General features: G+C 39.9%; 1 protein-coding gene across 4 annotated transcripts in view; it reads left to right on the forward strand.

Annotated features, from left to right (window-relative positions):
• Window positions 1-26,261, forward strand: part of Tgm5 (transglutaminase 5) — a 41,298-nt gene extending 15,037 nt beyond the window's left edge. For all 4 annotated transcript variants that reach the window (XM_048793071.1, XM_048793070.1, XM_048793072.1 and 1 more), the window contains 7 exons: window positions 8,230-8,368; window positions 9,106-9,209; window positions 9,330-9,569; window positions 23,188-23,553; window positions 24,073-24,233; window positions 25,415-25,548; window positions 25,743-26,261. In XM_048793071.1, the coding sequence (XP_048649028.1) occupies window positions 8,230-8,368; window positions 9,106-9,209; window positions 9,330-9,569; window positions 23,188-23,553; window positions 24,073-24,233; window positions 25,415-25,548; window positions 25,743-25,896 (1,298 nt within the window). In that variant the 3' untranslated portion in view covers window positions 25,897-26,261. The remainder of the gene's footprint in view (window positions 1-8,229; window positions 8,369-9,105; window positions 9,210-9,329; window positions 9,570-23,187; window positions 23,554-24,072; window positions 24,234-25,414; window positions 25,549-25,742) is intronic.
• Window positions 26,262-27,226: the final 965 nt, after the last annotated feature.

A 27,226-nucleotide genomic window follows, 5' to 3' on the forward strand; every position in this document is an offset into this window, starting at 1 on the left:
GGGTGGCTTCAGATTCATCACACTCCTCAGAACTACGCACAATTTAAAATTAGTGAATTGTCTATTTATGAAAATTTCCACAATATTTTCAGGTGATTATTGACTGAGGGTAATTGTAACTGCAAAAAGCAAACAACAGATGATGAGGTACTGCTGTAAATATTAGCACTCCCATTATTTGTCTGAGTAATCTTGGGCAAGTCACTTAACTTGAGCCTCAGTTTCCGTAGATATGTGTGATGGGAAACGTAATGGTATCTCTCTCCTAGTTTATTAAAAAAATTCATATATGGAGAATGCCTAATTATAGTGAGAATTCAGTAAGGGTTGTGCTAGTTGAGCCCCAGAATGACTTTATGACATTCTTTCATTATCTCCATGTGATAGATGAGGCATATGTGTGGCAAAGCCAGTCTCACCCCCAAGTCTAACTGGCATTGCAGTCCATGCTCTCTAACTATGAGGCTGTACTGCTTCAGAAACATTTACTAGTACCTGCCATTTATCCAACACTCACTGTGTTTCAGGCACACACAGGGTACTTTCACTGTTTATAATCCTTCCCACTACCTGCAAAGTAGATATCATTACAACCATTGTACACACAAGAAAACAGAGGCTCAAAGTGACCAAGTGACTCTAGTCTGACTCAGAAGTACATTCTCCCTCTGCAGCCCTCCCTCCTAGTGTTGTCTTTTTAAGCATTTAAACATGACTTCAACTTCCTGTAGAAAAATCACCAAGGAGACTTTGTGTGCATCAAACTTATGGTTATACTTTTTAGACAGGAGATTTCCTTGGCATCCATTTAATTGAATGTTACTTGGGAATTTTAGAGAGATCCCTGTCACACCCTTCCTGTGCTCAGCACCAGCTCCCCCAACTCCACCCCTGAGCTCTAGGTCATCAGGCTTTTTCTGTTCTGACCAAGTATTCCCTGACAAGGTTGGAACCCTCAGCTCTTGGCTGATGTCTCAGAAGTTGCCTGGACTCCTTGAGCTACAGCAAGGGGACAGATGTTCTGTTTGAAAATTTCCCCAAAACATGGTGTCAAAAAGCCACATATCATCCAGGCATAGGGGCACATGCCTATAATTACAGTGTCTTGGGATGCTGAGGCAGGAGGATTGCAAATTCAAGGCCAATGTCAGGAACTTAGCAAGATCCTATCTCAAAAAATAAAAAGCCTTGGGGATGTACCTTAGTGGTAGCTTATATGCCCTGGGTTCTATCCCCAGCATGGCAAAATAAATAAGGCGGGGGTGGGGGGGAGTTGTTTGGGAAACAACTAGGCATCCTGGGAACATGTTTGGTCTGTACTTTCCTGTAACTGCATGAGGACTAAGGGGTGGGGACAGCAATGACTTGAGCAGGAAGACATTAATGTATGACAGTGAGCAGGTCTATGGGGCATCAACCCCTCCTCTGTAAAACTGCACCCGGACCTTAGGAGCTACAACAGGAAGGGGAAGTAGAAACTGGTGTGGGGGATGGGAGGCTGTGGGAGAGGCACTGGCTCCCCTCTTCAACCACATTAACTCACTTTTACATCTTACTTATAGGATCCCCACTTACAGTTTGGCTTGCACATAGTGTCCTCCACTTCCAACTTTTTGAAACCCTGCCCTCAAGCTAGATGTCCTCTAAGATTTTGTCTAACTTAATTGTGTAGTGGCCGCTATAGAGTATTTCATGTTTATTTTAATACATTCTTGTTATTGCTTTTTTTTTAGTTGTTGATGGACCTTTATTTTGTTCATTTCTTTATATGTGGTGCTGAGAATCGAACCCACTGCCTCACACACCCTAGGCAAACGCTCTACAACTGAGCCACAACCCCAGCCCTCTTGTTATTGTTTTTACTGAGCCCTGAGTCTGTAAGAAGAAACCTCAGCCAAGTGCCTGGTGTGTTATTCTCTCCAACCTTTCTTCAGATCCCATTTCAAACTTTCTTTTATGCAACACCCTGGCTTGACCACATATCCACCGTTATTTTCCATTGGCTTATGAGACATCAAGATTGTATGGAATGTTCCCTCATAAGGTTATTGGTTAACACATGACACATATTTAGAAAGACTTCTGGCGCGTGGGTTTAACTAAGTGTTAAGTATCATAATTAGTCTGATAATGTTTCAACCTCCACCTCTTGAGCTGCAGTGGTTTGGCTGGGTCTTGTTAAAAAAAATATTTCTAGCAATCCTGAAAACTTCAGTTTCCCATCCCCTCTACCACTTTGTTCCCTTCACTTCCTTCTTTTCTTTCTTAAAATCTTTAGTGTTAAATTAAGCATATTGCTCATTTCAAGACATTGTGATTGGTCTGTTTCAGCCTCTCTTTAAAAAAAAAAGTTATTGAATTTTCTTTTTATCCTGTAACCAACTTCTATTCACTTCCTCCTACAAAATATTTTTTTCACCTCCAACTTCCTCACATTCATTAGTTTACAAATATGTCTCCCTGCTCAACTCCTTGAGGTAAGCAATGTCATATTCCCCTTTCCAGGCCCACATCCAACACTGCTCTGCATGTACAGGACATGTCCATGTCAGTGAAGAATTGCAGCGAAGGGACTTCATTAACATAGGAGATTTGCCGTTTCTCTGGTAAATCTTGGAAGCCACATAGGCAACCACAACTGTCTGGTTTTCACATAGACTATTGTAGAGTTTGGGAGGCTGAGGCAGGAGGATCACGAGTTCAAAGCTAGCCTCAGCAATTTAGCAAGGCCCTAAGCAATTCAGCAAGATCCTGTCTCTAAATAAAATATTTTTAAAAGCTTTGGGATGTGGCTCAATGGTTAAGCACCCTCGGGTTCAATCCCTGTACCAAAAAAGAAAAACCACTGAGGGGTGAATCTGGCAACATACAAAGTTCATAAACTCCCTCCAGCAGGCAGCAGGGCATGCACTTCCCATTTCATTTCTTGCTTCCCCACATTTTCTAACAGCTTGTGTCCAGGGAGATATTTTATATTTGCATGGTTATTATGTATGATGTCTGTCAGTTTTCTCCGATTGACTGTTTCTTCAAAAATCTGCATTTTGACTGTGGAGGCAAATCTCTGCAGTATCTTGACATTATTACCAATTATTTTTGCAACAGCTGAACCCCAGTTCCCTGAGCCTGTGATGCACACTTTCAGGGGCACCACTGCCATGGCCAGGTTGGTGTGCAGCAACCAGATTGTGCCTCTCACGCCGGCTGCCGGCCTCACCTGCTCAGCCTAACCTGCAATGGCTTGAGGTGACCCCATGCTTTCCTACGTTTTAAATGTTTTATATGTAGCATTGCAGTTGAATGTGTTCTCACAAAAATATATTGTTATCTGTATATGATTTTTTTCCCAGTATGTTTTTGTTTCATATATTATATATATTTTTATCTTTAGAAGTTCCATTGGGTCTTTTTTTCTATCTTCAGTTTCTCTCCTCATTGTGTTCATGCTTTTCTCTACCTCCCCTTGAATATATTTATAATACTTAAAATAGCTCTTTTAGATCCTTGTCTGATAATTCTATCATCTCTATCATTTCTGGATCTGTTTCTATTGATTGATTTTTCTCCTGGTTATGGGTCATCTTTTCTTATTCTACATGCTTGGAATTTTTTTGGAAATGATCATTGTGTGACATTGTTGAGAACTGTATTTTGTTTTATTCCTTTAAAGGATATTGTTACGGTTTGCCAATAAGTTCCTAGCAGTTCAATTTGAGCTGTCAGAGGTTTGCTTTTAATCTTCATTTTAGTGGGTCCAGAGTAGCCTTTAAAGTTGCTTTAGCCCCACTAGTAAGTCTCGACTCTCTGAGAACTCCTCCAATGCCCTGTGTGTTATAAGGTCCAACTACTCTATTACTTTATCTGTCCTCTTGGAATTTCATTCTCATATATGCACAGATCATCATTCAGCCAGAGACCTGGAGGGACCCCTCTGATAATCTCTGGAATATTCTCTGTTCAGCCCTCTCTTCTATACTACCTCGCAAGTTTGAGCCACCTTAACTTCCCTGAATTGTAATTATATCTCTTCAACTCGGTAAGACTGCTGGGGGTCTGCTTGGGTTCTTCCTCTCTATATATTGTGGCCTGGAAGTCACCTCTAGGAATCCTCTCGGTTGGGATGTGTCTCATATTTTTCTCATGATTGGACTGGAGTTATGTGTTTTGGGGAGGAAGATCACAAAGGCTGAGTGCCACTTTCACCATGTCTATCAGGTGAAGTTACTATCAACTTGACTTTTCACCCTTGATGTTGACTTGATGCCTGCCTGAGGTTGTTTGGCCTTTGATGGCAGGGCGTGGCAAGGGTGAGGCTATAGCTTTTTTCTGTATAGTTTGTCCAAATCAAAATCTTATCTGGAACCAAGCATTACACCTAGTTGCAATGTCCTTGGTGTCCCTTTTAATCTGGAAAAGACATTTTATTTAATATGTGATCTTGTGAATACACTAGGACATGGTCCTCTTCAAGTTAAAGTAGAATGCTATTTTCTGGATTTATTGATAGGCATCCTTGTATTGTTGCTCTTCTTATGCCCCTGTTTCTTGTTTTGTAATGAGAAGTTGGATATAAGGGCTTGAAATGTTCAAATTGAACATTTTTGACTAGAGACTGTTTCTTTTTAAAACAGCTAAAGTTTTTGATATTTGTTTATTGGTTCAGGTGACACTTCTGTGAGGACAGGGGGAGTAATCTATAGGAGTGCTCATTGTGAAGTGCTCATTCTGCCATTTAAGACTCCTGCAGATAACTCATTCCCACAGAACCTCAGAGCAGTTCTTGGCTCTGTGAAATGCCCAATAGTCCCTGCATGAGTGTGTATACACGTGTATAGACACACAGATAACCTATACAGGTCTCTTTTTCTGAGGGAGTCAGTCCCACAAAATTATCATTGAAAGGGTCACCTGAATCTCATTTCAAACTGTGAGTCATCAGGACTGATAGTCTGCAGACACTTTGTTCACAGGTTGAAGACCTTTTACTTCAACAGAAAATTAATGAGCCTCTACTCTGTACTCAGCACTGTGCTAGGAATGAAGAAATACAAACAAAGTATCTGATATAAGCCTGACTTTAAGTTTATTAATAAGCTGGATGACAAGATAAAACATATATTAAATTACAGAGAGCTTAATCCAGTGCTAAAATATGTGGCACAGATGACTGGGATTATGTGAGAGTGTGAGAAGGGAGGTTATTATGGCCTAGAGTAGTCAGTGAAAATTTCACAAAGGAAGGTACATGGATCCTGAGGTGTGGCTGGGATGTCCAGTGAAGCTTCAGTGGGCTTATAGTTACAGCAGGGAAGAACTGGAGATCAGAAAAACATGGGCTAGGGGCTGGGGTTGTGGCTCAGTGGTAGAATTCTTGTTTAGCATGTGTGAGGCACTGGCTTCAATTCTCAGCACTGCATATAAATAAATGGATAAAATAAAGGTCCATCAACCTCTAAAAAATATTAAAAAGAAGAAGAGGAGGAGGAGGAGGAGGAGGAGGAGGAAAAGAACATGGGCTTAAATCCTGGCCTGGCTTTCTTCTTGTCATGTGACGTCACTTCTCTAAACTTTAAGGCATCTCATCTTTAAAGTTGGGAGAATCAGGTTTTGGAGAGGATTAAGTGAGATAAAGCCTGTGCAGTGCTTGACACCACACTTGGCACCTACAAAGATGATGATATCCTTGACTAGAAAGGAAGATTGGGAACACTAAAAAACATTCAGCTGGAGATGTGTGACACCAAGATCTCCATACGATTCTAGATTCAAATTCAGAAGTCTTGCAGAAGTGAGAGATGAAGCCAGTGACTGAGTAAGCTCTTTGTGGCAAGACTGAGCAGGAAGTACAGAAGGAGCAAGGCTCCAGGGAATGTGCACATATGTGACTTTGGCTGCACAGGTCTGAATACTATTAGCTACCTTCATGTGTGCTTCACTTCCTATGCAAGAAACTATGCTTGCCCCTTTCAAGTTTCACTTATTTCCACTGTGACACTATGTCCCCCTTATCAGTCTTCTCATAGCCATGATGAGGAAAAATGACAATGAATCAGTGCAAATCCATCACCACTCAAAGTTTGTGCTCTAAGGACAGTTGAGTTTGACCTTCATGCATAGCATGCAGCCATTATGACTGTGATACCCTGAAGTTGGAAATCACCAGAGTGGTCATAAGGTTTACAAGACACCACTCATTTATCTATCCAGTAAAGATGCACCAAATGTTGGCAAAACAGGCCTCACCCTGTATTATTCATGGTTGTGTAATGATAAAATGAATCATACACAATCCCTGTCCTCAGGAAGACACACTCGTAAACAGATCATGACAAGCCATGCACTCTGGTCTAATAGAGAATTTCCAAGTGTTATGAGATCATTTACCTGTGTTAGGATAGAGAAGTGCCCATCAGGTCATGTTTAGCAGGAGTTGACACCACCATTGCAAGTGGCCATTCACAAATTCATCAGAGTGAAGATGGGGAGGAGGTGTCTCTGCTCTCTCCCTGGCTGCCCTTCCTTGGCATGCTCTCTTGTTATCTTGGGTGTCATCCACCCTCCTGGCCATACTTTTAGCACAAAATGTGCCCATGCATTGCTCCTCTCTTGCCTCACTTCCACTGTGAATTTCTTTGGTGACATCTTTTCAACCTTTACCATTGCCTTCATTGTTCTGTGTCACCTCTACCTTCTACTGACTCATCAGCACTGCCCACGGCCTGCCCTAGTTTTTTGGCCCTGTTCAGACCTGCCTCTCCAGGGACTGTGCAAGGAACCTCTCTGGCTTCTCTTCTCTCCATCCTAGGTTGCATCCAGGGAGGGGTTCCCCACCTTGGTCTGGAGAGGCTTATACCAAATCAAGCTAACAACTATCTGCAATTAAATGCTCAAGTTAAAATTTCCAAACACTTTTAAAAATGATAGTAGTATGTCTGAAGAACCTTTAGAAATATCTTTATTTTTAGTCAGTCATTCTACCTTTGGAATCTGCCCCAAGGAATGGAATAAAGATTGATCTATAAAGATATTCATCACAGCCTCATTTATGACAGGGGAAATATTGAACACTAGCCCAATGTCTAAAAATAACCACCACTAGAAATCTCTTGGCAAATATTTGATTACATGGGAAAATACATGGATATATAATTAGATAAATTATATATATATAACTAGAATGATGAACTCTGGGCATACTACCCAGAGGTGAACTCAGTGTTGAGTACAATCTTAGCAGTGAAACCAGGACTTGAGTGATAGCTCTATCCCTTACTAACTGTGTGACCTTGGTCAGTGTAGCAAACTTTACTTAGCCTCTGATTTTCTGTCTTTAAAATGAGACAATAATTGTACATATCATGTAGAGTTGTCCTGAGGATAATATATATGAAACATATAACACTAAATACAAGAAACATTTGACACTTATTATTATCTTTATCATTATTGAATTGGGTGGGACATCACTGCTGTATTGAAGGGACAGAGGTGCCCACAGCACTTGGTGGGATGGGATAGGACAGGGGATATCACTTTACTTGAAAGAGCACAGAATGAAGGAGATGTGTCAAAGGACAAAGAAAGAGGTTGGCTAGCAAAGGGAATGGATGCCTCTCAGGAATAAAAACAACATTCTACTTCCTTTCAAGAATTTCTGAACCAGGTACAGACTCTCACTTTTCTAAGATTTTGTTTCATAGTTTCCTTCCATTCCTGACTTAATCTGTGATGCTTTCCTAGAGAGGTGGCCAAGATAATATTCCCAGGGGAAGAGGGAAATCTAAGCCATAGAACCCTTTGCCTGAGAATCTGGTGGTCTCGCCCATTAACCTAATGACAGGAAGAAATAGAATCCCAGCTATTTGGCTTGAAGATGGAGAGAAGCGAGGTTCAGTCAGCTCCCTGAGACTCACGAATGGAGAGGTATACTGTCCCATCTTCTGGCATGGGCAGGAAATCTGACAACTTACTAGACTTTCTGTTGGCTCTAGCAGTGCTTATCACAGCAGCTAACCTTTGCACAGTCATCCTGCAAGCTCAGGAAGTGGGGAAGAGATTGGAAATGTCACCAACCCATTCCCAGACAACTTCTGCCTGGTCCTGCAGATGTTAAATGAAAGCTCTCCTTTAGTCCAGGGCAACTTCTGCCTGGTCCTGCAGATGTTAAATGAAAGCTCTCCTTCAGTCCAGGGCCACAGCCCACAGGTGGTTTTTCTGCCCTTTCTGCAGTGATGAGGTGCCTGGGGATCCCCACTCGTGTGGTTACCAACTTTGACTCCGGTCACGATACAGATGGAAACCTGATCATAGATGAATACTATGACAACACAGGCAGGATTTTGGAGAATAAGAAGAAGGATACCGTCTGGTGAGAAACAATCTCTTGGTCTGTTTCTAGGGTCACAAATCTGAGCCAAACCCCACAAGCATAAATTAGAACAGGGGCTGGGGATATAGCTCAGTTGGTAGAGTGATTGTCTCATATGCACAAGGCCCTGGGTTCAATCCGCAGCACCAAAATAAATAAATAAATAAATTAGAACAGGACTGGTCCTTAGCCTCCTGTCCCTTGTATACCCTCACCTCTTGCCAGACTCAGGGCTTGGTACCTCCATTCTAAGGCTGGGGGACAGGGGAGCAAAAATCATCTTGGGTTTAGAATCCTCACACCATCAGAGCTCTAGGCCTTGGGTTGAGGTCTTCTTCTTTGTCATGTCCTTCAACTACTCCTTAGATTATGGTTCTGACCACAGAAGGGCCTGAGTCACACTTCTGGACACATGCCTCCTTGAATGAGCAACCCATTCAGGAAAAGGGCCACAGGAACATTTTTGAGGGAGAGAAAAGAAGTTTTAACTTCTATAGACTGGAAACCTTTGCTGTCTATTCACGACGTCAACAGAGGGACACTTTTCTAGAGGTAGACAGAGGCTCACAACACACAGATATGAAACTATTCATCCACAGAAGCTTCAAACTCTGTAGGGGCTAAGTCTGTCTTTCTATCTAACAGTTCACCTGCTCACCCATCTTGCTCTAGAAAGAAGATAAGAAGGACACCTCTCCCTTGGCTGTGGTTAATGGGGACTCTGTTTTTTCCCTCAGGAATTTCCATGTCTGGAATGAGTGCTGGATGGCCCGAAAGGATCTCCCTCCTGGATATGGAGGCTGGCAGGTGCTGGATGCCACACCTCAAGAGACCAGCAATGGTGAGGCCCTCCGGAAGGAAGGCAGGACCCACTCCCAGAATCTGCCCCTACCACACAACCTGCCCCTGCCACTGTATGGCCTGCCACAACCCCTATTCAGGCTCTCTTGTACCCCTTCAGGTCTCTACTGCTGTGGCCCCGCCTCTGTTAGGGCCATCAAAGAAGGAGAAGTGGATCTGAACTATGATACTCCCTTTGCATTTTCTATGGTGAATGCTGACTGCACATCCTGGCTTGTCTCTGGTGGGAAGGAGCAGAAAATACACCAGGACACAAATTCCGTTGGCAATTTTATCAGCACTAAGAGCATCCAGAGTGACGAGCGGGATGACATCACACAGAACTATAAGTATGGAGAAGGTACAACTAAGAGGCCCCACTCAGAGTCCAATTCTGTGGGCACCTTCCCCTACCCAACCCCAGGGAGCCAGAGGGCAGCTGCAGGTAGGATCCAGGTCCACTGTCTCCTCAGCTGGTCAGTTGTAAGGTCCCAGTTGGGGTGTCCACCATCACCCCACATCCTACAGGCCAGAGAGCTACCTCCACAAGATGTTCACATTGATTGGGGAGCCATTCACAGGCATCCCACCAGGAATATATGAGTTCTTCACCCCTGCTTCTGGAAAAATCAGCCTCCCACTGAAGATGGGAGACAACTTAGTAAATCCTCTATGATTAATCTGTTTTATTTAACTTATTATTTCATTAAGTGTGCTTTATTGAATGTTTGGAAGATAGGTCAGACCACCAGCCAACATGCAGGCTGATTGGTGTAAGGCCCAACGTTCATTCCCACCCTGTTGGACCAGAAGGGCCAGTAGGTGATTCTTTTATTGATTCATTGACTGAGATGGGGTCTTGCTGTGTTGCACAGGCTAGGCTCAAACTTGTGGTCCTCCAGCCTCAGCCTCTTAAGTAGCTAGTATTACAGCTTTATACCATCATTCCCAGCTACCAGAGGTGATTCTGAGGTAAGAGCCCTGGCAGGAGTTTCTTGCACATGCCAGCAGGGTCAAAGGGGAGGCTAAGTTGGTCAGGTGTAGAATGATGCCTGGAAATTGAGAAAGGTCATCTGCTAGGTTTAGCTATCAGAAAGTCAAGCAAAAATGTCCATCCATGAGGGCCAAAAGCAGGATGAGGGCCAGAGCTGAGATCAGGTAGGGGCAGGATCAGAGCAGAAGCAAGTCAGGGTAGGTGGAAGGCTAGGGGAGCTGAGTAATTGCTGGGAGTACAGATGAATGTGTGGTCTTCCAGGCAGACACAGAGAAGCTCCGGGTAGGGTATGTACAGTAAGAGAGGAGCTCATTTGATCATTTGATCATTCTGCATTTGATCATTCCACCAACTATGAACTGAAAATATTTGGTGAAAAAAATGCATCTATATTTAACATATACATATTTTTTCCTTGTCATTTTTTAAATAATACAATGTAACAACTATTTGCATAGCATTTATGATGTATTAACAATCATAAATGATCTGGACATATTCAATGTATTCAAGAGGTTGTATATAGATTATATGCAAATTTCGATGCCATTTTATATAAAGAACTTGAGCACAGATTTGGTGTCCTGGGGGTCCTGGAACTAATACCCTACAGATACTAAGGAACATGTGTTTTGAACACACAGCCTAGTAGTGCCATTACCCCTCTAGTACCTGTTGACCGAAGTTAACCTTGGCTGAGTGGCCCTAGAAACAGATCTTGACTCCTTGGAGGCAAGAAATTAATATGAGAGGTTTATTTGTGAGGCATTCCTGGGAATTCTGTAGGAGAGTGATGAAGTAAGACAGAGAAGTAGAGGAAGCCAATGTAGAGCTGGTTAAGCCTGTTAACACTGTGGACAGCTGGAGCCTACTTCTGGTGGGACCTCCTGGAGGATGAATAATGCTGAAATTAAAATTAAATGGCCCTCTATTTTTACTTGCTAAATCTGACAGCCCCACATTGACTCAATGTGACATGAAGAACAACAGTAAAGCTTTGTTGTGCCTGAGAGGCAAAGGTATCTAGGGTTGCTCCATGGGGGTATAAGTTCTCTGGCTCTTTTGCCTTCCCCATGAATGGTCTGAACCTGCTCTGGTAGCAGAGAAGGTCACAGTAGTCGCAGGGGCTACAATTTGAGGGTAAAGCCTGTGGGCACTGAAATGGCAAGTGCCAGGGGATATGGGCAGGACACAGATAGCATTACCATGGAGGTCCACATTGAGTCACACTGCAGTGGGCTTGAGTGTCCTGATAAGTCATGTCTCTTGGGCCAGCAGCATTCTGTCTCCCACTCCCAGCCTGACAAGATCTGGAGGTGGAACAGATCCCAGATGCACTGAATCTGAGTCACATCTATCTGGGCTCATCTCTACTGAAGTAAATGTCCTAAGATCCTCTTCTGCCAGGGACTGGGCTTTGAAGCCCCAGAGCAAGGACATCAAAATGGCCTCTGGCTTAGGTGGTTATAGCAATTCACTGAAGGGATGGAACCAGTGCCTGAATGTAGTAAATTCTTAAGGCAGCTTTTGGGATAGGGATGTATAGGAGAGTATTCCTGTACCTCCTAGACTGAATGCAGAAGCCTGGGCTACTCTGAGTTCTCTGCTTGCCTAAATGTCCTGTTTTATCTATTTGTTTATTATATTTACTGTACTTCTTGGTTTCCCAATTTCTAGGAATTTGTTTTAATCTGACCAATAATTTGATTCAGGGACAGGAAATCACACCATGCCCTGCTGTCTTATTTTTTTAAAACATTTTAACAAACACATAAAACATAAATTTTTCACATATTAATGTAATATCCTGAAATGTTTCAATATATGTATACATTGCACAATGCTTAAGTCATCTTAATGAAGTTTATCTCCTCAAACTTCTATCATTTCTTTGTGGTAAAAACTTTCAAAATCCTTTCTTCTAGTTTTATGACATACAGAACATTATTGTTATCTGGTACTACCCTGCTGTGCAAGAGCATACTAGAACTTCTTGTTCCAATCTAACTGTAACAGTACCCATTGATCAACCTTTCCCTCTATCCCCCATAATCACTCTCTGGAAACTGCCTAGAACTTCTATGAAATGAACCTTTTAAGATTCCACACGAGAACACAAAGTCCTTGTTTTTCTGTGGCTGGTTTACTTCACTTAACATAATGATCTCTAATTCCATCCATGTTATCACAAATGACAGAGTTTCATTCTTTTTAATGGTTAAATAGTATTCTACTATGTATATATTTCCTTCATTCATTAGTGATGGGCACTTAGATCCTTTCCATTTCTTGGTAATTGTGAATACTGCTACAATGAATGTGGGTCTGCCGATGTCTCTTCAGCATACCGACTGCATTTCCTTTGAATGTACACCCAGTAGTAAGATTGCTGGATAAAGGGTAGCTTTATTTGTAATTTTTTTTAAGAACCTCCATATTATTTTCCAAAGTGCCTCTACTAATTTATATTCCCACCAAGAGTGTACAAAGGTTCCCTTTTCTCCAGCATTTGTTATATTAAATCTTTTTGCTAATAGCCATTCTTACTGGGTGAGGTGAGGTGAAATCTCATCATGGTTTTGATTCTCATTTCCCTGATGATAAGTGATGCTGAGCACTTTTTCATGTGTCTGTTGGGCCATTCATATGTCTTCTTTTGAGAAGTATCTATGCAGATATATTGTCCATTTCAAATTCTAATAAGTTTTTTATTTTATTTTATTTTATTTTTGCTATAGAGTTTTTGGAGTTCCTTATATATTCTGGATATACATTATCAGATGTGTAGTTTTCAAATACTTTTTTCCATTCTGAAGGATGTCTCTTCACTGCCAATTGCTTACTTTACTGTGCAAAAGCTCTTTTTTTGTGTGTGTGGGGTTTTTTGTTGGTTTGTTTGTTTTGGTAGAGATGCTAAGGAGGAACATTCTTGTTTGATGTAATCCCATTTGTCTTTGTTTGTCTCTTGTGCTTTTGGGGTCTTGTTAAAAAAAAAAATCCTTAGTCAGATGTGGTGATGCATGCCTCTAATCCACCTGGCAGGCTGAAGTGGGAGGATCCCAAGTTGAAGGCCAACCTCAGCAATTCAGCAAGACCCTAAGCAACTGAGTGAGACCCTGTCTCAGCATAAAAACATAAAAAGGACTGGGGGCACAGCTCAGTGTTGAAGTGCCCCTGGGTTAAATCCCCAGTATCAAATGCCTATTCCAATGTCCTGAAGCATCTCTTCTGGTAGTTTCTAGTTTCTAGTTTCAAATTTTAAGTCTTTAATCCATTTTAAGTTTGTCTTTGATGGAAGTGAGAGATAGGGATCTAGTTTCATTCTTTAGCATGTTGATATTCCCAGCACCATTTATTGAAAATACTCTTCTCCAGTAAGTGTTCTTAGCATCTTTCTTTAAAATCAGTTGGTTGTAGATGTGTGAGTTTACTTCTAGGCTGTCTATTGTGTTCCATAGGTCTGGGTGTCTGTTTTTATACCAAAATGATGCTGTTTTGATTACTAAAGCTTTGCAGTACATTTTGAAGTCAGATAGGGTAATGCCTCCTGTTTTGTTCTTTTTGCTGAAGATGGCTTTCGATATTTGGGTTTTTTGTTTGTTTGTTTTGTTTTGTTCTGTGTGTGTGGCTTTATATAAATTTTAAGATCATTTCTTCCAGTTCTTTGAAGAATGTCATTGGTATTTTGATGGAGATTGCATTTAATCTGTAGATTGCTTAGTTAGTGTGGACATTTTTGCAATATTGATTCTTCTGATCTGTGAATATGGGACGTCTTCTCACTTTTTTGTGTCTTCTTCAATTTCTTTCATCAATGTTTAACAATTTTCATTGTAGAGGTCTTTCACTGCTTTTTAAAATATTTATTTATTTTTTAGTAATAGGTGGTCACAATATCTTTATTTTTTAAATTTTTATTTTTATGTGGTGCTGAGGATCGAACCCGGTGCCTCATGCATGGTAGGTGAGCGCTCTACCTCTGAGCCATAACCCCAGCCCCATTCACTTCTTTGATAAAAATTTTTTCTTTGATATTTTATTTTTTGGTGCTATTGTAAATGAAATTGCTTTCTTGATTTCTATTTCAGATAATTCACTATTGGCATATAGCAGCACTACATTTTTTGTGCATTGATTTTACCCTGCAACTTTTCTGAATTTATTTATTGGTTCTAATCATTGTTTGGTGGAATTTTTGGTTTTCTACACATAAGACCATGTAATCTGCAAACAGGGTCAGCTTGGATACTTTTCCAATTTGAATGTCCTTTATTTCTTTCACTTGCCTGATTGCTCTACTAGGACTTCCAGAACTATGTTGAATAAAAGGGGTGAAAGTGAGCACCCTGTCTTTTCCAGCTCTTAGAAAGAAAGCTTTCAGCTTTTGCCTGTTCACTGTAATGTTAGCTGTTTGCTTATTATAAATGGCCTTTATTATGCTGTGGTATATTTCTTCTATACCTAATTTGTTCCAAGTTTTTATCATGAAAGGATGTTAAACATTATCAAATGTCTTTTCAGCATCAGTGGAGAAGACCATATGGATTTTATCCTTCACACTGTTGATGTGATACATCATGTTTATTGACTTGCATGTATTTAACTATCTTTTTATTCCTACATGAATCCCACTTGATCTTTTGAATGTGCTGTTGGACTCAGTTTTCTACTATTTTGTTGATGATTTTTGCATCTATATTCATCAAAGATATTAGCCTATAGATTTCTTTTTTTATTGTGTCCTTTTCTGGTTTTGGTATCATGGTAATTCTGGCTTCATAGAATGTGTTTGGAAGAATAACTCCCTCTTCTACTTTTTGGAATAACTTAAGGAGAATTTGTGTTTTATCTCAATGTTTGGTAGAATTTGGCAGTGAACCCATCTGGTCCTGGACTTTTCTTTGATGGGAGGTTTTATTATTGATGCATTCTTATTACTGGTCTGTTCAGGATTTCTATCTTCATGATTCAGTCTTTTTTGGGGGAAAGCTACCAGGGATTGAACTCAGAGGCACTGGACCACTAAGCCACATCCCTATTTGTACTTTATTTAGGGACAGGGTCTCACTGAGTTCCTGAGCACCTTGTTTTTGCTGAGGCTGGCTTTGAACTCATGATCCTCCTGCCTCAGCCTCCCGAGTCACTGGGATTACAGGTGTGAGCCACAATGCCGAGCCATGATTCAGTCTTGGTAAGGTGTATGTGTGTGGGAATTTGACCATTTCATCTAGTTATAAAACTTCTTGACATATAGTTGTTCATAATAATGTCTAATGATCTTTTGTATTTCTGTGGTATCACTTATAATGTCTCCCTTTCATCTCTGATTTTATTTGAATCTTTTTCTTTGTCAGTCTGGCTAAGGGTTTGTCTATTTCATTTATCTCTTCAAGGAACCACCTCTCACTGATATTTTGTACTTTTTTAGTCTCCATTTTCATTTATTTCTGCTTTTATCTTTGTTATTTCTTTTCTTCTGCTAATGTTGGGTTTACTCTTGCTTTTGTAGTTTCTTGAGATCATCCTATTTCTTTGATGTGGGCATTGATTGATACTTTCCTTATAGCTTTTGCTATATGCATAGGTTTGGATAGTGGGGTTCAAATCCTCAACTATCTCTCCCTTTGGGTCTACTAATATTTGCTTTATATATTTGGGTGCTCCAATACTGGGTGCATGGATATTTAGAATTGCTATTTCCCCTTGCTGATTTGACCCCTTTATCATTATATAATGACTTTTCTTGTCTCTTTTTACTGCTTTTGATTTAAAAGTCTATGTAATCTGAAATAATTTGGTGACTCCTGCTTTCTTTTGCATTTCATTTGCATGATATATCTTTTCCCACCCAGAACCTTTCAGTCTTCTGTGTATCCTTAATGGTGAAGTGAGTTCCTTGTAAACAACATATTGTTTGTTCTTTTTTTTTAACCCCATTCAGTCACTCTATGTATTTTAATTGGAGAACTTAAATTCAAAGTAATTGCTGATAGGTCTGTTCTTACTATGGTTATTGTGTAACTTGTCTTCTGGTTTTGTTGAGGTTCTTTTCTTTATTTCTCCCTCTCTTATGATCGTCCTTTGTGATTAAGTGATTTACTCTAATAGCATGCTTTGATTCCTTGCTTATTATTTTTGGTTTGTCTGTAATAAATGTTTTCTGTGTGGTTACCATGAGGCTTACAAAAAACATCTCTTGATTACAGCAAGCTATTTTGAAATTATAGCAACTTTCTATGATTATACATGTAAGAACAGAAACAAAAGAGCAAGAGAAAATATACTAATAAGAAAATTCTAGGGCTGGGTTTGTGGCTCAGAGGTAGAGCGCTCACCTAGCATGCATGAGGCCCTGGGTTCAAACCTCAGCACCACATAAAAAATAAATAAAATAAAGATATTGTGTCCATCTATAACTAAAAAAAATATTAAAAAAAGAAAACTCTACATTTGTATTCCATTTCCCACATTTTGAATTTTTTGTATCCCATTTTACATATTTCTATATTGCCTATATTTTAACATATTAATGTAGTTATATTTTTTAATTATTTTGTTTATTAGTTTTCATACTAAAGACATAAATGGCCAGACATGGTGATACACATCTGTAATCCCAGAGATTCAGGAGACTGAGGCAGGAGGTTCAGAAGTTCAAGCCTATCCTCAGCAACTTAGTGAGACACTGTCACAAAATAAAAAATATTAAAAAAAAAATTAAGGACTGGGGATGTAGCTGAGTGGTAAAGCACCCCTGGGTTCAGTCCTCAGTATCCCAAATATAAATATATATATATATATATATATTTTTTTTTTCATATCATCACCATGCTTACAATGTTCAGCATTCAGAATTTGTATAATTACTTTCATCATTGAGTTTTATACTTTCTTGTGTTTTCTTCTTATTCATTAATGTCTATTTCAACTTCCTTTAATATTAAAGAACTTCCTTTAATATTTCTTTTAGAACAGGTGTAGTGGAAATACATTCTTCTCAGCTTTTATTTGTTTGCAAATGTCTTTATTTTTAAAGGATAACTTTGCTGGGAACAGTACTCTCAGCTGACAGAATTTTTTTTTTTTCTGTGAAATTCTCCTGCCATTTTCTCCTGGCCTACAAGGTTTCTGCTAAGAAGTCCGCTTTCAAGTGAATTGGGTCACCCCTATATGTTACTTATCTCTTTCTCTTGCAGCCTTGACAACCTTGTCTTTATCTTTCACCTTTGAAAGCTCAATTAGATGTCTTGGGGTGGATTTGATTCAATTAAATTTAACTGGTGACCTTTGAATTTCCTGTACCTGGATATTTACATCTTTCCCTAGGTTTGAGAAGTTTTTTATTATAATTTATTTGAATAAAGCTTCTAATCCTTTGGTATTCTCAAGTCCTTCCTGAATTCTAGTAATTCAAACATTTCTCTTTTAATATTGTTCCAAAGTTCCAGTAAACTTTCATTTTTTTCTTCATTCTTTTTTCTTCTCCAATTGTGTATTTTCAAATAGCTTGTCTTTTTTTTCCAGGTTTTTTTTTAAAGAGAGAGAGAGAGAGGTGGGGGGGAGAGAGAATTTTTAATATTTATTTTTTAGTTTTCGGCAGACACAACATCTTTGTTTGTATGTAGTGCTGAGGATCTAACCTGGGCCGCATGCATGCCAGGTGAGCGCGCTACTGCTTGAGCCACATTCCCAGCCCCGTTTCCATGTTTTAAAAATAGAATTTATTTTTTAAAAGTTAATATGTGCATTACAGGTAAAATAAAAACACAAGCAAAAACGACAAAGTCATCCAGTCCCAAGCATCTTAGTTGGATGTGTCCCTCCAGGTCGTATGTATACATACACAATATCCCATTTTGAGTGATTGAGATCATAGTATGTATCATGCTTTTCCACACATCATGAATATTCACCCATTCAAAATCCTAAAGCTACATGAGTATTTTTGATAACCAAGAATATACTACACCAACTCAATATGTTATCCTTTCTTGGGAACAAAAATTTCACTGAAGACAGTCCTCTAGATAGACATATTGGCAGAGTTACAACTAAAATAATGCATTCCCTTAATACACCAAGCTTGTTTTATTATAAGATTTCTACTACTAAAATATTAGGAAGAATGCATGTTCCCAGTGAATTAAAGTATTCCTATAGTACAGCCAGAAGATGCACACACACCAGTAGTTCATATCAAAATGCAAATCCTTGAGCACTTGCTCCCGTCTTTCCCTGTGTGCTTCCCTGTGCCCCTCTGCTGCCAGCTAATGAACAAGTCCTGATATACGCTGCCCAGAGATAAAGCAATTTCATGCCCAAGAAGCATCTTTTCTATCAATTATAACAAAGATATTTACAAATTGGCTAATTCATTAGCTCTACTTTTTATGATTTATTGTCACCTCAGGACATCTAGAAAGTTTAGATATTGTGAAATAAAGTATGAACTTTGTGCACAATAAACACAAATACTTTATCAAAAATGCACATATAAATCTATGGTTATAATCTAAACCTGTCTTCCAGATATGGACATATTAGCAAAGAGCACTTCCCCTCACACTTCCTCTTTTCCCTCTTCATCATTCCAGTGACTAAATTCAGGACTACCCCTAGCTCCAAGAAGTGGATTAACAAGGGTCATTCCCAGAAGACAATTCTTCCTAAAAACTAACAAAAGGATATTTATATATAGGGATTATTTTACTACTTCTAGCAAACATTGGACATTAAGACTTATCCTTTAATACTCAGCAATATTAATTAAAATGTGTATATAAGAATGGCTGGACCATCTGAACTAATCTAAGGGACATGATTGCTTCTCTATGCATACTTTCTCCTTCCCCCACACCACCCAGTGAACCTTTAACATACTCTCCAAGACATCAAGTTCAACAATTCCAGTCCCCTAAATGGCAACCATTCCTATGTAGTAACAAAAAATTTAGCCCTCTACTTTTACCATATGTTGTGTACTTTTAAACATCTAGAAACACTAGATGTTTCCAACAAGGACTTAAGTTTCCAACCATATATACAGTAGCACTGAATAAACTGCAACACTTACTTAACAAAGGCTATACTTTGAAGCAAAACCTCCTTTTTTTAAAGGCTAGAATTTGAAAGTGTCTTCCAAACAGAAACATTCTGGTCTAGAACCCTTACCCTTCTAATCTCTTATTAACCCAGGGTCCAGATTTATGTATCTGTAATGCTTAGAGATGACTTTAACAATTTTACTTTCTTAGTGGTTTTAAGAACTGCCTTTCTTATGAATTTAACACTAAGCGTACTCAATGTGTTAGCTTATTAACTCTTCTTTTATCATACACTGGCAACCTCTTTAACATCTAGATAGACTACATGTAAATTAGGATTCATTTGTCCTTTATATACATTATTTACACAGCATAAGAAAACAAAACTCACAGACATAAGAGCCAACGGTCAATTCACAGAAAATACATTGGTATAAAGCCCTTTGCATTTTCTTTTCCTTCTTTCCTGAACCAGCACTGATATAATATGTGCTGCTCAGAGAAGTGTTTTAATCATCCTATTCCAAAAGACAGTTATTTCATTATGAATTTTAACCAAAAGATATCCACAAAATGTTTCCTTTACTACCTCTACTCTTAACACACTTTTTGCACTTCTAAACATCTAGAAAGTCTAAGTTTGTCCACTATGTCCATATTGTGTTAAATAAACACACATATAACAATGGTTATATCTGAAAGCATCTTCTAAATAGGATCATTCTGGCCTAGAATCCTTCATTTCTTCCACTTCTTTCTTCTATATCACATGTGTCACATCTGAGTGTCACATGATAAAATGTTACAATTTCACTTCCTTTTCAGAGGACTGCCTTTCTATGAATTTTAACACAAAGCGTACAAAATGTATTAGTTTACTAACTCTACTTGTGTCATACATTGGCAACCTCTTTAATATCTAGAGACAAGATTTATAAAATTAGGACTCCTCTATCCAGTATATATACAATATATATAGTACAGTAAAGTTAAATGAAATTCACATTACAGGACAATGGGTAAGCTAAAATTTTCTAGCATGCTCTAACAAAATACCTTTTTGCAACTTCTTCCCTCCCTCCTCCCTCAACCCAATGAACCAGAACAGACAGTATTCTGTTCAGAGGTGGTTTAACAATTCCAAACACAGTATTTTTCATCAGTTTTTAAAAGAAATAGCTGATCTTTGTGCTCACTAATTCTTCCTTCTGTTTGTCCTATCCTATTGATACTTTCTCTTTTTTTCTATTGATACTTTCTATTGCATGTTTAATTTTGCTAAGTATATTTTTTCAGCTCAAGATTTCTATTTGATTTTTTTTAATTGAAAAAAATCTCTGTTGTTTCTCTGTTAGAGTATCGAAACATTTCACTGTTTCTTCAAGTCATTGACTTTTCTTTAAATAGCTGTTTTAAATTCTCTATGACTTCTCACATACTGATCACTGTCTGCTCTGTTTCTGGAACCCTATTAATTGAAGTCATAGTTTCCTGAAAGTTCTTTTTTTATGGTTTATTTTTTTATTTTTATTTTTTAATTTTTATTGTTGGTTGTTCAAAACATTACATAGTTCTTGACAAATCATATTTCACACTTTGATTCAAGTGGGTTATGAACTCCCATTTTTACCCCGTATACAGATTGCAGCATCACATCGGTTACACATCCACTGTTTTACATATTGCTATACTAGTGTCTGTTGTATTCTGCTGCCTTTCCTATCCTCTACTATCCCCCATCCCCTCCCCTCCCATCTTCTCTCTCTACCCCATCTACTGTAATTCATTTCTCCCCCTTGTTTTTTTCCCCCTTTCCCCTCACTTCCTCTTGTATGTAATTTTGTATAACCATGAGGGTCTCCTTCCATTTCCATGCAATTTCCCTTCTCTTTCCTTTTCCATCCCACCTCTCACCCCTGTTTAATGTTAATCTTCTTCTCATGGTCTTCCTCCCAACTCTGTTCTTAGTTACTCTCCTTATATCAAAGAAGACATTTGGCATTTGTTTTTTAGGGATTGGTTAGCTTCACTTAGCATAATCTGTTCTAATGCCATCCATTTCCCTGCAAATTCTATGATTTTGTCATTTTTTAATGCAGAGTAATATTCCATTGTGTATAACTGCCACATTTTTTTTATCCATTCGTCTATTGAAGGGCATCTAGGTTGGTTCCACAGTCTTGCTATTGTGAATTGTGCTGCTATGAACATCGATGTAGCAGTGTCCCTGTAGCATGCTCTTTTTAGGTCTTTAGGGAATAGACTGAGAAGGGGAATAGCTGGGTCAAATGGTGGTTCCATTCCCAGCTTTCCAAGAAATCTCCATACTGCTTTCCAAATCACTTTCCTTTGCATTACGATCTGGTCTAACCATCAAAAATAACCCTTTTCCCCACATCCTCGCCAGCACTTGTTGTTGTTTGACTTCATAATGGCTGCCAATCTTACTGGAGTGAGATGGTATCTTAGGGTGGTTTTGATTTGCATTTCTCTGACTGCTAGAGATGGTGAGCATTTTTTCATGTACTTGTTGATTGATTGTATGTCCTCCTCTGAGAAGTGTCTGTTCAGGTCCTTGGCCCATTTGTTGATTGGGTTGTTTGTTCTCTTATTGTCTAATTTTTTGAGTTCTTTGTATACTCTGGATATTAGGGCTCTATCTGAAGTGTGAGGAGTAAAGATTTGTTCCCAGGGTGTAGGCTCCCTATTTACCTCTCTTATTGTTTCTTTTGCTGAGAAAAAACTTTTTAGTTTGAGTAAGTCCCATTTGTTGATTCTAGTTATTAACTTTTGTGCTATGGGTGTCCTATTGAGGAATTTGGAGCCCGACCCCACAGTATGTAGATCGTAGCCAACTTTTTCTTCTATCAGACGGCGTGTCTCTGATTTGATATCAAGCTCCTTGATCCATTTTGAATTAACTTTTGTGCATGGCGAGAGAAAGGGATTCAGTTTCATTTTGTTGCATATGGATTTCCAGTTTTCCCAGCACCATTTGTTGAAGATGCTATCCTTCCTCCATTGCATGCTTTTAGCCCCTTTATCAAATATAAGATAGTTGTAGTTTTGTGGATTGGTTTCTGTGTCCTCTATTCTGTACCATTGGTCCACCCGCCTGTTTTGGTACCAGTACCATGCTGTTTTTGTTACTATTGCTCTGTAGTATAGTTTGAAGTCTGGTATCGCTATACCGCCTGATTCACACTTCCTGCTTAGAGTTGTTTTTGCTATTCTGGGTCTTTTATTTTTCCATATGAATTTCATAATTGCTTTATCTATTTCTACAAGAAATGCCGTTGAGATTTTGATTGGATTAAACCTATAGAGAACTTTTGGTAGTATCGCCATTTTGATGATGTTAGTTCTGCCTATCCATGAACAGTGTATATTTTTCCATCTTCTAAGATCTTCTTCTGTTTCTCTCTTTAGGGTTCTGTAGTTTTCATTGTATAAGTCTTTCACCTCTTTTGTTAGGTTCCTGAAAGTTCTTGATGTGTGTTGATATGCAACATCATCTGGTCATTGAAGGGCTAGGTCTCTCTAATCTGTCATTATTTTTGCCTATTTTTCCAGAAATTCTCAACAGGTTCCTTATTTTCTCTGAACTTTTAGTCACTTCCACTATTTCATCACTGAATGGTGCCCAGGTCCAGATTTTCCAGGAGTCTGCTGTTGATGTGTTGTTGCTATTTCAGTATTAGAGGGCAATCCAAGTCCTGATTAGGTTTGTTCCAAATGTACCATTGGTGTGTGGTTTAGAATGAACCAGGAGAGAACCTAGAAAGAGTGTACTTAATGAATGCTTTTTTAAATATTTATTACTGGTATTAAGCCCCTCTAACCTCTATAGTGTTGGCAGAAGCATTGAGGGTGGGCCTTCAGCCAAATCTTGCCCCCTAGTTAGCCTAGCCCACAGCTAATTCTGTGTTCTACCATCCTAGGTTCTCCTCAAGAGAGGCAGGTGTTTCTGAAGGCTCTACAGAAACTGAAGAATGGAAGGTTCCAAAGCCCCCATCGAACAGACTCAGAACCCTCCAGGCCCATGCCACCAAACCAGGACAACCCTCACAGCCTGGATACACCTTCCCTTCGACCTAGTGATGTTGTCCAGGTCTCCCTGAAATTCAAGCTACTAGACTCTCCCAACATGGGCCAGGACATAAATTTTGTCCTGCTGGCACTCAATATGTCATCCCAGTTCAAGGATCTCAAAGTGAACCTGAGTGCCCAGTCCCTGCTTCATGATGGCAGCCCACTGTCCCCATTCTGGCAGGACATGGCATTTATTACATTGTCTCCTAAAGAAGGTATGGGCTCTGAATATGGGCATGGCACACACTACGTGCAGAGTCAGTTAGGCCACTACTGAAGAGTCAAGTCAGCCAACAGAGCTCTGGGGACAGACCCCCGGGACACTGTTCTTCTTACTATGTTCTCCAGTCCATATTCCTCCTCTTCCTTTTCTCTCATTCCCTCTTACTCCCTACTCCCTTTCTTCTCTCTCCCTCTTCATTTCTCCTCCTCCTCATTCCTGCTCCCCTTTTGAATCTTCAAGGAAAGTAGTTAATTTAGTGGGAAAAGTCTAAACTTTAGAGTCATCTAGACCTTGGCTGGAGCCTCAGCTCACCCATTTGCTAGCAGAATGATTGGGCAAACCATTTCACCACTCAGTCTCGAGTTTTCTCTGTCTGAAAAACTAGTGCTTGCTTCAGCAGGACTTGGTTACACATTGGTTCCCTCTTCTCTATGGAAGAGCTATCAGATCCAATCCAGGCCCAATTGATTTTCTCAGCTATTCTCACTTCATCATTGTGTTCTCTCCCTAGCAAAGAGCTACCCCTGCAAAATCCTCTATTCCCAGTACAGCCAGTACCTGTCAACAGACAAGCTAATCCGCCTCAGTGCCCTGGGTGAAGAAAAGAGCAGTCCTGAGAAAATCCTGGCAAACAAGATCATCACCTTGACTTACCCAGGCATCATGATTAATGTAGGCAGGAGACCTGCAAATGGCCATGGATCTCCTTGACTCTGACTGGGAGGGGGTGGAGCCCTTAGCCCCTCCTTTTCTTTGCTTCTTCTGATGCCCTTAGAATGGGAAAATTATCTTAGAGGTCTTTATTCTCTAGTACCACTGAGGCTTTATGAGTGGGTCCTTGAGCAGGGGCCATGTACTGTCAGAAATATTCTTTCTTGTGCCACTCCTGCTGTTGGCCTTCCTAGGGTCAACAAATAGACACAGAGTCCAGATGGAAGGGGCTCAGATAAAGAGATAGCCCTGCCTCAAGGTTAGCTCAGATTTAATTTGCCATTTCCTGGCTATGCATCTGGGCCTTTACTTCTTTAACTGTCAAAAAAGAGGATTATAGGGGATGAAGATGTGGCTCAATGTAGAGTGCTCACCTGGCACCTGCAAGGTACTTGGTTTGATTCTCAGCACCACTTAAAAATAAAGTATACAATTTGATGTTTAAAAAAAATAAAATATATTGAGTAGATATGCCTAAAAACAAAATAGAGGATTACACTACAGAGCTTCTGAGGACCCCTCCTGCTCTGACATTCTGTGGTCTTTTGAGTGGGATGATGTTTAGGGCTCCTTTCTTCCAGTACCATCGCCTCAAGGCCAATCCACCTCCCGGACCCCATTTAGAGAGTCCATGAGCCCCTAAATGGGGCAACTCAAATGTCTGGTGAGCACTTGGGCCTGTGTAGCATCTTAGCAAAGGATTAATACACTTTTAGAGAAGTGACAAAACAAAGGAAAAAGACTTTTCTTCTCTATGTGTGGGAGTAGGGGGGTGGCAGATTGTGAGAAGTCCAGTAAATGGGAAATTCATGGAGGTAAGGGTTAGTTAGGAAAGTTTGTTATGTAGATTCCTCTTGTGCCCCTCCAGGCTGATAAACCTCTTAGATTGTCTCAGGGATTAACTTTTGTCCTTCTAGGTAGAGAGAAGAGGGGATATCTTAGTAAATATATGTCCTGCTTTAAGGTAAATAGAAGGAGGCCAGAGAGCATTTCTTGTTGCCTCCAACTTAAAATAATCCTGATGTCAAAGTAGCATATTTTGGGGTGGCATATTCTGGAACCCTACAAAATAGTGCTATCCATAAGCATTCAGTGATTCGGGATTGAAAACTAAGCACTACTTCCCTGCTCTGTTCGTTTAGGTGCTAGGAGCAGCCATTATGAACCAGCCACTTACTATTCAGGTCGTATTTTCAAATCCCCTCTCAGAACAAGTGGAAGATTGTGTCCTGACCTTGGAAGGAAGTGGCCTCTTTAAGAAGCAGCAAAGGGTCCTGTAAGTGCTGGGAGTGCTCAGCCTTCTCTCTCATTTTATTCTGGGATTAGCATTATCCTTCTTTCTAGATGTAGGCTCCTGGGCCAGGCTCAGTACACTGGAGGAGGGAGAGACCAGGAAGTTCGGTGGAAAAGGGCTTTATAGTTATTGTAATGCCTGTGGGTTGTTCTGACCTTTTCCATTCTTTGCTGCAGCATTGGAGTCCTCAAACCCCGATACAAAGTCACTGTCTCTCTGAAGACTGTCCCCTTCAAGAGTGGCCAGAGGCAGATCCAAGCTAATCTGAGAAGCAACAAGTTTAAGGACATCAAGGGTTACAGGAATGTGTATGTAGACTTTGGGTTATAAATCCTGGGATGGTGAGCTGGACGTGTGGATTTTAAACTTCAGGGAAAGGAGCAAATTTAAATGCAAGCTGTACCTTTCCCCAACATCAAAGGCTCCTCAGGCTCTGATGTGAGCAATAGGGGAGATGTCAATGATGGCTAGTTCCTTGGCCATTGGTACAGCTGCCCAGGACTGCATTCAAGACCCAGTGATTCCATGGTTTCCCATACAGAAGTGTGACAGATGTCAGAGGGTACCAGTAGGACATGGCCATGACTTACTGCTCCTCATATACCAAGGAAAGAAGACTCACTGAGCAGATTGCTGTTGTCCTGTTGTTGCAATGACTAATTTCTCATATCAATAAACTTCAATCCTTGCTCTCATGTCCTTCACTCGAGTAATCATCACTTTCCCTACATAAGCTTCTGCCTATTTTCTGGTTGCTGGGAGTGTCCTGTTGTTTCAATGCCTGAGCCCAATTGCTCATTTGAGATTTATTGATTGTCTAGTATATGCTGTACACTGTTTTGAGCACAGGGGGACAAGACAGTAAACAAAACAAACTCCCTGCAGACATATAAACCTAGCAACAGATGGGGTATCTGTCATGATCTAGTTTGGAAAGCAAAAAACAGGCTGAGACAGGAAGATTGCAAATATGAAGCCAATCTGGGCAGTTTAGTGATACCCTGTCTCAAAATTTAAAACCTTAAAAAAGGACTGGGATTTAGCTCAGTGGTAGATCACTGAGTTCAATCCCCAGTACTGAAAGAAAAACAAAAGAGCTATAACTTCTGTTTAAGTCTCTACATACACCTATATGTTTACATCTTGGAGAAAATCTGGGCAAATCTCTCACTCTCAGCATTCCCTTGGATCCCTTTCCATATGAATCCAAGCAACATCTTGGTCCTCACAGTCTTAGAATTTTCTCTCAAAGTCCACTGATGCGTTGTGGTCCTGGAGGGTCTTGGATTGGCTAGAGTTCAGGAGACAAGGCCAATTGAATAATGCAGGCAGGTAGATTTTTTTTTTTTGTACTAGAATTGAACCAGGGCCTCACACATGTTAGGTGAGTACTCAATCACTGCACTACATCCCCAGTCCACCAGTCTTTCTTTTTTTTGAGACAAGGTCCACTAAGTTGTTGAGGCTGGCCTGGAACTTATGACCATCCTGACTCAGCCTCCCCAGTAGATAGGATTACAGGCATGTGCTACCATGTTCAGGTATGATATAGATTTTGGGTAGGAAATGAAATTCCTTCAGAGTTTTCTATAGGTTGTAGTGTGTGCTTCTTCTGGTCATTTATATTCCATCCTTTCTGGGTCCTATGAAACACAAAGCA

This window comes from Marmota marmota, unplaced genomic scaffold (genome assembly GCF_001458135.2).
Source record: "Marmota marmota marmota unplaced genomic scaffold, marMar, whole genome shotgun sequence".
NCBI lineage: Eukaryota > Metazoa > Chordata > Mammalia > Rodentia > Sciuridae > Marmota > Marmota marmota.